Source organism: Pinus tabuliformis, chromosome 8, assembly GCF_031772625.1.
Source record: "Pinus tabuliformis cultivar Carrire ecotype Pingquan chromosome 8, CPIR1, whole genome shotgun sequence".
NCBI classification, from domain to species: Eukaryota; Viridiplantae; Streptophyta; class Pinopsida; order Pinales; family Pinaceae; genus Pinus; species Pinus tabuliformis.
The window spans coordinates 302,192,683-302,202,917 of NC_142294.1; the positions used below are offsets into that span (position 1 = coordinate 302,192,683).

At 34.7% G+C, this 10,235-nt stretch overlaps 1 protein-coding gene across 1 annotated transcript; it reads left to right on the forward strand.

Annotated features, from left to right (window-relative positions):
* The first annotated feature begins 304 nt into the window (after positions 1-304).
* On the forward strand, positions 305-1,727 carry LOC149235324 (GTP-binding nuclear protein Ran1B-like). Its single transcript, XM_089368516.1, has 4 exons — positions 305-412; positions 511-578; positions 1,345-1,434; positions 1,544-1,727. The coding sequence occupies exons 1-4, from the start codon at positions 305-307 to the stop codon at positions 1,725-1,727; spliced, it is 450 nt and encodes a 149-aa protein (XP_089224642.1).
* Positions 1,728-10,235: the final 8,508 nt, after the last annotated feature.

A 10,235-nucleotide genomic window follows, 5' to 3' on the forward strand; every position in this document is an offset into this window, starting at 1 on the left:
TAAGGTAGAGGGTAGGAAATATTTAGCTGGCTAGAGGCCAAGACTACTTTATGTAACCCAAAGTATAATCGTGAACAACTATAGCTTGTATTGAAACACTTGCATATAGGCAATGAAGCACATAAAGTTCCATCGTAAGTTGCACACGTACATAATCAAAATGTTTGCTATTAAATAATTTAAGAATCAATACACATTTTAGCCTAGGATACCATGACCATATACAATGTTGAGAACAGAAAAATTATTTCCCAACTTAATAGTCAACCTCAGTTTGATTTTCTTGTTTATAATCTAGGAAACCATGGTAAGAAGGCCTGTAGATCTGGAGGAGGAGCTCAGAATGATGGCTCAAGAAGTCTGTGGTTATGTGGAAGTTGTTCTGAATAGTCTTGCTACAAATGTTCCCAAAGTAAGAAATCCATGTGGATGAGCACACAATACAACCATACAGAATCTCAGTGTTTATTCAGTCCATGATACTTGAATTGATGATTTGATGATTTGCAGGCTGCGGTGCTTTGTCATGTTGAGAAAGCCAAGGATGAAATGCTAACCCAACTTTATAGCTCAGTTGGGTAAGGTTTAATGACAAAATGTGGTTAAGGTACATCAATAATTGGTTTGATTATTTTCCCATTTCTGTATTTTGCCAGACTGATTTTGATTTTCACTTGAAATCAGGTCTCTTGGGACTTTACGAAAGTAGTGTTTTTTGCCATCCTCTGCAGGTGTAGTAGACACCTGTTGGTTGGAGCACTATACATTTGAGCTTTCGGGGTGCCTTTTCAACTTTTTGTTTAGAAAGGTCATACATGGATTTAAACTTGGATCGATCCCAAGAGAACTTTTGACTTATCAATTCTATTTTCCCGTGTTTATATGTATGTAGTGTGGGCTCAATAGCAACACCTTTTAACCTCAATATCAATGACAATGGAGCAACTATGAGTCCTTTTTTGGTTCCTTTTTATCAGCACTTTGTTTTACTCGTTTATGTCTCTTCATTTAGAATTTTAATTTAATTTAATTTTGAATTTATAGAGAGACTGTGTTATTGGTTGTTTTGATCAATACTGGTTTTCTTTTTCTGCTTTTGTTGGCATTTTCCTCGTTGAATTGGCGAGGGTTCTGTATTTTTCCACTTATATTTATTTGAATTTTAATTTAGTCTAATTTTGAATTTGTAGACAGACTCTATTATTGGTTGTTTTGATCAATTATAGTTTGCTTTTCTTGTTTCTGTTGGCATTTTCCTAATTGAATTGGCGAGGGTTCCGTGTTTTTCCACTTCTATTTATTTGTTTCCTTCTTATTCACTGATTGGGATTTTGTTTGTTGCAGTATTCATGGGCAATGTGAAGTTGTCATGTTTGATGTTACTGCACGATTGACTTACAAGAATGTCCCAACGTGGCACAGAGATCTTTGCAGGTATCTCTTTTGTAGAGGGTTTGGATCTCTAAGTAGAAATGAAGGTTCCTTAATTGTGTGGTGGCACACCTGCCTGAACCGATTAGCTAAATATCTTTGTGAATTTCAGGGTGTGTGAGAACATTCCTATTGTTCTTTGTGGAAACAAGGTTGATGTGAATAATAGGCAAGTGAAAGCTAAGCAAGTTACTTTTCATAGAAAGAAGAATCTTCAGTACTATGAGATATTTGCAAAAAGTAACTACAAATTTGAGAAGCCACTGCTGTACTTGGCACGGAAGCTCTCAGGGTGAGCCTTTAATCTAGTTTCTGATGCTCCCTAATATGAATGTTATATTAAAAAATTTGCATTGATTCTATAATGGGTTATTAGGCCGATAGGCCTTCCTTTGAGTGAGCTTTTCGTCTACACTTTGTTTCTCTGCTTGACATCTGTTATATGCTTTTGTGTTTGACATCTGGCAGTAAAAGATATTTACTGATTCATTATCCTCGCCGCGCATCACATCTGGCAAGCATGCACTCATCAGGTTACCTGTATTCCCATGTTTCTAATGGTGAACAGGTATCGAACAGGCAAGCATGCACTCATGGATTAGAAAACTGTGAATGCAGATTATCCCAAAAAGGGCGTTGTGTAGCAGAGGATTTTGGTGTGTTTTTCCAGGGTTATCTTATTTTGGTGTGTTTCTATTTATTATTCATATTTATATTCTTGTAGTCTGTCTTCTAGTTTTTTATGTAAATAGTTCTGAAGTTCATGTCATATTGTTCTTGAATTAGTGAATTCTCTTGGTTTCCTAGGGTTTGTGGTTGTTCTTGGGTTAGGATCCATGTTTTATTTCCATTTTAGTTTGTCTCAGAGTATATGTCTGCTTTGATTTCCTACTTTCCTTATTATTCAAATTTGTTTTCAAGGGTTTAGTATGGGAAAATCTCCATTTTATTTAAGGCGATGTGATCGTGATTGCATTGCCTAAAAGGGGTTTTTTTGAAAGAGATTGATAGTAACTTTTTGTTGTGGTTTTGGATTTTCTGTTTTGATGTTTGGCCTTTGGTCTTATCCTTTCGTTCTTGCTCTTTTTGCTGTAGATCGCTCTTTTCCTTGAATCATGGCTCGTACGAAGCAGACAGCATGAAAATCTACCAGAGGAAAGGCTCCGAGGAAGCAGCTCACAACAAAGATAACAACTTTCCCATATTTATTTGGTTGCATCTTTGGTGGAGTTAATGGAGGCGTGTTGTTTTTGTTGTGGCATTTTATTCTGAAGCTCCTTTCTTAAATTAGGTTGCTCATAAATATGCTCCCATGACCGGAGGTGTGAAGAAGCCTCATAGATATCGTTTCGGAATAGTTGCTCTTCGGTACGTACACGCAGTTTAAATTTACTTTGGATTCTATCGATATGTTTACAATGTTTTTTTTATAGTATATGTATCTTATTGCAAATTTTTTAATTGATTGAACAGAGAAATTTGATGTTGCCACCCTTACTACCAAAAATATGACTATCCCCTAAATCTTCCTTGTGAATGAAGGAAAACGAGTGTTTCTTGCAACTTATTAGAAATATGACTACCCCTAAAGCTTCTTTGGGAATGAAGGAAAATGAGGGTTATCTGAAGATGTTGAGAATTCTCTACCTGATCAGAGTTCTGAAGGAAGTGGCCCTCTATTGCCTGAGTCCTTGGGTTTCGAAAATTTAATTGCCTCTGGTTTATCCCAGCTTTGGTCATGAGGTCTGTAATCATCTCCTCCCTTCCCGTGGCTCGTAAATTTTGTGAGTATGAACGATCTTAAGAGGGATCCAGGAAGTACACCTCGTAATTACAGGTTTCTTCTGTATGTTTCTCTTAAAGAGGATTTTCATTGGATTTTCTTATTTAAATATGCTGGGAATGTTTGATTGTTTTGCACATTTTTAGTGGCTTCGTTTCCGTGGTGTTAAGTCCTTGACCAAACGCATTAACTCCTTCAATTCTAAAGTTCTGCAAAGTTTAGCAGTAGATGGTGTAATCTATGGCCATTCAATCTTATTTTGTAAACTTTTTCTAGGCGATTTGTTGCATACATCCTTGATACTTTGTTTCCTACTTCATAGTTGGTTAAGAATGGGAATTTCTGGCGATCCTTTGCGCGGCGGTGTAGTTTAAGTTTTCATTTTAGTTTTCTGGCTCTCATTATAATCATATTCTCTGAAACCTTGTAATCTGTAATATGTGCATGTCTACTGTTAAAGGAAAAACTAAAATCTTGTATACTTGTTGTAGTTCAGAAATATTTGAAGGTATTATGTGTAAGTTGCGCCAGGGTCAAACCTGAGGCGTTTCTGACACTCTTTCTTTCGTGCTTGCAAGCGTAGCCCTCCAAATTCTTTACCTTTGATATTTTCAAACATATTTTAGGACTGCAGTAATTTTTCTCTATCCTTTTATTGCGAGTGGCGGTGCGTTGAGACGACACTAGGAATGCTTTTACCATCTTGTGGCATGGTAGGTTATTGTTTATAGAAGCACTGACACTAGGAATGCTTTTACCATCTTGTGGCATGGCAGGTTATTGTTTATAGAAGCACTGAAGAAACAGTGGCTGTTGAAATCTCTAATTGATTTATAATATTTTGTTAATGGAACTCCAGAAAGGTCTTTCTTGGATGGATCGTACAATTACCTTTGTCTCTATGTAGTATAGGAGGGAAGATCACGGCCTTTAAGCCGATAAAATCCTTCTTATTTGAATCAAATATTTGTGCAAAAATTTATTGTTTTTAGTGCATGAACTGATTTTAGTTTACCTAAATGGTGAAGGCTTATTTTGGGGCACGGTCGAAACGCCAGAAAAGACTCAGCTAAGACTTCCACACTGTTTGAGAAGAAATATGTGCCGTAACTTTCTGTATCTTTTCCTTCAAATTCAATCTCTTCAAAAAGACTTGGAATTTGAGGATCAACTCCCTACTGTTTCTAATTTGTGATTGAAAATTGGCCGTTTAAGATAAAATGTGATGAAAATGTGGGGGATGGCCCTTCAGATTTGGGTTGTGTGTTTTTGGCTATCAATAATTGATATAGGAAATATCTTCCTGGCTAATCCAAGCCTAGATGAAGAGAATATGAAAGGTTGAAGCCCATGTTTTGAAGACCCATAGAAAACCTGCATTTTAAGCTGATTTTTTAGTTTGTTTTTCCATGAAATATGTTCTAAAATGAAGCTCTGCTGCATATATTTTGTCCTGTTCAACCTACAAACTAAATTTGTGGCCAAAAATTTATGTTACCCTCATGATTCCTCTATGCAGATATCAAGGGGCTAGCGCGGATTCTATTCTGATGAGTAATGCAAAAAAGACACATGTGAAACTATGCAAGAAGGAGGAAAACCTCGAGAATGGAAGGATTTTAAATGGGATCCATCCCAGTATCCTTTTGGAAGGAAAGACAGTAAGGACGAAAGGAGGGTCATCAACAAGCAGCAATGGGAACTAGAAAGAAAGCTCTCGAATATGTAAACTCCGTTCCGGAACCGTTCCATGAGAAGAGTGAAGATAAAAAGACTAGCCAAGAAACCAGCCCTCAAGGCATTGCGTTGCAAAACGAGGAGATCTTCTCCTACAATGTGGCCAAAACAAGAGGCCTCGTGGTTATAGAGCAGAATACAAAAGCGTGGTTGAAGAATCTTCTATTCAAGCTAAGAAAATTATTCGGATCGATAGACATAATGGAAGGCATGACCAGCAGACATTCAAAATGATTTTATTTATTTTTTTTAAATAATTTTTTATATTGTCTCTAGAGAGACAATAGTTTAAATTATGGACATTTATTTTTTTTTTAATAATTTTTTATATTGTCTCTAGAGAGACAATAGTTTCAATTATGGATATTTATTTGTTTTTTAAATAATTTTTTATATTGTCTCTAGATAGACAATAGTTTGAATTATGGACATATTGTCTCTATAGAGACAATATGTTTTTAATCTCAGCTATTGTCTCTAAAAAGACAAAAATGTAATTGTCTCTAAAAAGACACAAATGAATTTGTCTCTAGAGAGACAAATCAAATTGTCTCTTAATAGACAATAATTCTTGTCTTTATAGAGAGAATAATAATATGTGTTCTATATTGTCTTTATAGAGACAAATTTTTGAGACATTATATTTTGAGACACCCATTTAGAGACAATATTTAAGACAATTTCTTTTTGTCTTAAGTTAAGACAATTGAGTCAAATATTGTCTTAAAACCCCCCTACATGTAGTAGTATTTGAGTGACATTGAAATCTTTATAAATATTTTAAATGAAGCTATGCTGAATTATTCAAATGTAAAATATTTTATAGTCTTTTTAATGCTGAAAATTACAAATTTGAGGTCTTTTTGAAAGTCAATGTTTCAACCTTTTAATCAAGACTCGATGAAACTCCATAATGACTTTTCAAGAAAGGATTTGATTGTACGTGCTCGTTTTTAACTGGAATGGAGGCTCCATTTATTTTGTTTGTACCTTTTTATTTATTTTTATTCATGCTCGCAATTCGCTTTGTGGTCCCAATGAATTATTTTAAACAAAAAACTTTTCCTATTGAAGTAATTTTCATTTGACTTTTCAACGAAGGGGAGGCTCAATTTTTTTTTGTGCCTTATTGGTAAGTTCCAGTAACACGAGGCTGCTCTTGACAAAAAAAATTATTGACAATTTCTCCGCACACCACAACAATGACTCATTCTTCTTCACCATCAATCTCGATTTATTTCCACTGGAATCTCGACTTGGCTACGATTTTCTCACGTGAATAGGCTGCTATTGCAAGAACTGCCCACAATACAGGCAGGTCATTCTCTGCAAGGCTCCCAACCGTAGTCTTCCAAATAGGCAATCTCCAATTCCCTCAATTTGTTTGGTTCTCCCAAACGATTTGAATACAGAGCCATCAATTCAATGAATTGAAACATAAAACTTACAATAATTTCATAGAAGCATTATCTCAATACGAGTCAGGTTAGCGATACTCGAATTTGCCTTCGTCCATGCCCCCTCAATTTCAAATACACCTCTGTGCTCCAGCGACTGCACTAACAACACTCAGGATTTATGAAATAGAAGCTTCATTTTTTATCATTTTTTTTATCAAAGGCCCTCTCTTTTTCATTGAAGCAGTCGACCATACGTCGCTGCAACCATCTTTAGAGATTAAAGCAAACCCTTGCGTCCACAAGTATTCAAAATGCTTCTTTACTATCAAGAATATGTCTGCCACTAACGACAAGTCGACCATTTCAACGGAAATGCAACTTCATTAACAGGAAGTTAACATCTGCCACACTACCAGTGAAGATTACTATCACTAATATTACTATCAGGAAGTTAACATCCGCCACACACAGTGAGACAACCATCCGTTTAACATCCGGCACACACAGTGAGACAACCATCCGTTTGATTTGTTTTTCATAAACCCATAAAGGGATGCGAAACCCTAGAAGAAACCCGCCTCCGGTTTTTTCTATAAACCTTGAAAGGGGTGCGAAATTCTAGAAGAAACTCCCCTCTGGCTTAATTCAGAGAGTGATACATAAACATTATATTCTGTTTAATTCATGGAGGTACGTACATTACACATAAATATCATAATAGCATCATTAAACATACAACATAAGTATTCACAGAACGTTATAAAACATAAGTATTCACAGAACGGTACATATATTATAGTATGTTTAATTCATGAAAGTATATACAATAAATATAAACATCATTAAACATAATCATGTTGTGTCATGAGGCTGGAATAAAATAAAAAAATTATCATTAAACCTTCCAAACCACTAGAAATAGCTTCCATTCACCTTACTCTGATACGATGATAAATATGTAGAGAAAAACAAAGCATACATTAATCATATCAACTCACCTCTTAATTCTTTTATTAGAGATCAATATCTATACGTGTTTGATAGCTACAACTCCAAAACCTACTAATGATGCGCTGTCTATGCGGAACATAATTCATTGGACGGAATGTAGCTTAGTTTATGTGAGACGTGTTTGAGTGGAGGCGTATAGTATTTTATAAATATCCACACCTCATCCATTTCAGGTAGATTATAAATTGCATATTTGTGCTTGCAACCTTCATCTTGGCGTCCACGTTATCACGAAGAAACGGAAAAATAGATTATAAATGTCCACACCTCATCCATTTCACGTATCACGTAAATTATATGCTGCAACTGTCCATCAATCTTCATCTTGGTCTTCATGTTATCAACCACCAAAATAAAATGAGATAATTAGATTGCAGTTTAACAGGAAAAATCACGCAATCTTGCGTCTGAACTCGCACGAGCAGTGACGCAATTGTTTGAAAAGGCATACATGACTGTAGCTTCCCGCAAGACTAGTAGCGATATGTGGGTTCCTCTCAGAATTAAAGATTTGGATTAAGTGACATTGTCATGTATGTTAGACCAAAAATTGGATTAAGTCGCTTTATCATGTTAGACCAATAACCCTCAAACATGTGCTGGACGTGGACTTTAATGCGATAAGTGGATGTCAACTGATTTTCCTGCGAGTTTTCGAAATCTAATTCATATATTCTTTATTTTGCGTTAATGCGTGGTTTGCTGACAACATTAGGTTTACATTTTTCTGACCGACTAGTATCTTGTAATGGTTACTCTTTATGGAAGGTTAAAAAAAAAAAAAAAAAGCTACATCATCAATTTTGTCAAGAAAAACGAGGAGCTAGATAATTAAAATTAAGAAAATTGTAAGTTTTATAGACCAATTTGGTCTCAGTAGACGTTAATCACTTCATCATCATCATAATTACAATTTGGTATTTATAGAAAGAAGATTTAACAAGTGACTAAATTAAATTAAAATCTAAATAATTTTATATAACACTATCTTAAATATTTGGATATAATAATTAAAAAATATATTTTTATTTTATTTTGGATTAATGAAATATTTAGAAAAATCAAAGCTGTCAATGCGTAAGTTTTTATGGAAAAAAATGAATACATAATATAAAAGTTATATTAAAAAAATAATATATTAAAACATGGATTTTATTAATATTTAATAAGTTCAAATTAATATATAAAAATTAAAAACTAAATATTATTTAGATAGTAACATTAGTGATAGTAAAATAGAATAAACAGTAAAGTAATGGTTTAATGATAATATTATATATAGAGTTGAACTTTGGAGTCAACCTGACATGTAATTAGTAGTAAATTTTTATGGGTTTAAGCCTTTGTATGGTCTTCTATGGTCTTCTATCACTATAAGCGAATTTGATTTGAGTGTTTTTTTTTCTAAAGATTTTACCAATTTCGAATTAACCAATTAAATAGCTCAAGACAAATTATTTCATGATATTAATATACATGAAAAATAACTAAAATTATAACACAATATTTAATCTAAAAAGTTTAAAATATCAATAAAAAATGATAATAAAATTGTTAACCTATTTTAACTTTTGAGTTTATTGATTATTTAATTATAATTTTAATCCTATAAAAAAATAGATTAATCAATTATTAAATTAGATTAATCAATTATTTAATTTTTTTATTTTTGAATGTGATGATTTTTATTTATAATTTTAATTTCAAACAAAATACAATTACATTATTTAATTAATGAACAAATAGATTATTCAAGTATTTCACTATTTTAACTTTTAAACTTATTGGCTTACATACACGATCACAAAAATACAAAAAACATTTATTTAATGTTCGAACTTGACTTTTATAATTTTGATCGTATACGAACCCAAAAGAAAAAACAATAAGGTAAACCAATAGCCATATTTCTTTTCAAAAGAACGTATTTTACAAACTTCATGTTTTAAAATAATTAAATATTATAAGATCATTCCACATATGTAGAGCTCTGGAGATCTGGTAATCGGGGTTTCCGACACTGTTACAGGGTTCTGCCCCCATGGACATCGGAGGAGGCCCTCCCCCTCCTCTACCTCCTGAGATCGATGCCTTCAAGCAGCTGGTTGCCTCATGCGGCAAGAGGAAAGCTAATATGAACCTACAAAATTTTGTAAAGAAAGTCGAATCCATCTCCTCTGTTGAACTGCCTGCGGAATGCCCATGCCGGACTGTGCTAAACCTAGTAGAACGCGGGCTCATTGGACAATTTACGGGCTTCTGGCCCTCTCCCAAAGCTATCGATGGTTGGGTCCTGTGAAATTGGAGGCCCCTCGTCTCTAAAGGAATCTGATATCATCTGGTAGGCAGAGGCTATTATGTTTTTGTTTTCGACTCACCTGAAGATTGAGATCTCATTTTCCAAAATGGTCCATATTTCGTGGGCCCTCAAGGGCTCTATATGAATAAGTGGACACCAGACTTTGATCCTTCCCATGATATCCCTTCAGTCGTTCTTGTCTGGGCAAGGTTACCCCACCTCCCTCTTCATTACTGTAGCTCGGAATCTATGGAAACCATCGGGAACAAACTAGGCAAATACATCGATATGGGTGAAAGGAGAGAACAATATTTGTGTGTTAGAATTTGCGTTGAAGTCGACTTGGAGATAGGGTTGCCCAAGGCGATCAAGCTAACCATAGTTGGCTGGTCTCACATACAGGAACTCGACTATGAACAACTCCCCTTCAAGTGCCGACATTGCCATGGCTATGGCCATTTTGCTCGAAACTGTAAGAAGAAATCTGAGGAAGAATCTAAAAAAGAGAAGGGTGAACAGTGGACACAAGCCCAAAAAGCAAGCACATCCAAGCAGGCCAACAGAGCGAAAGGGA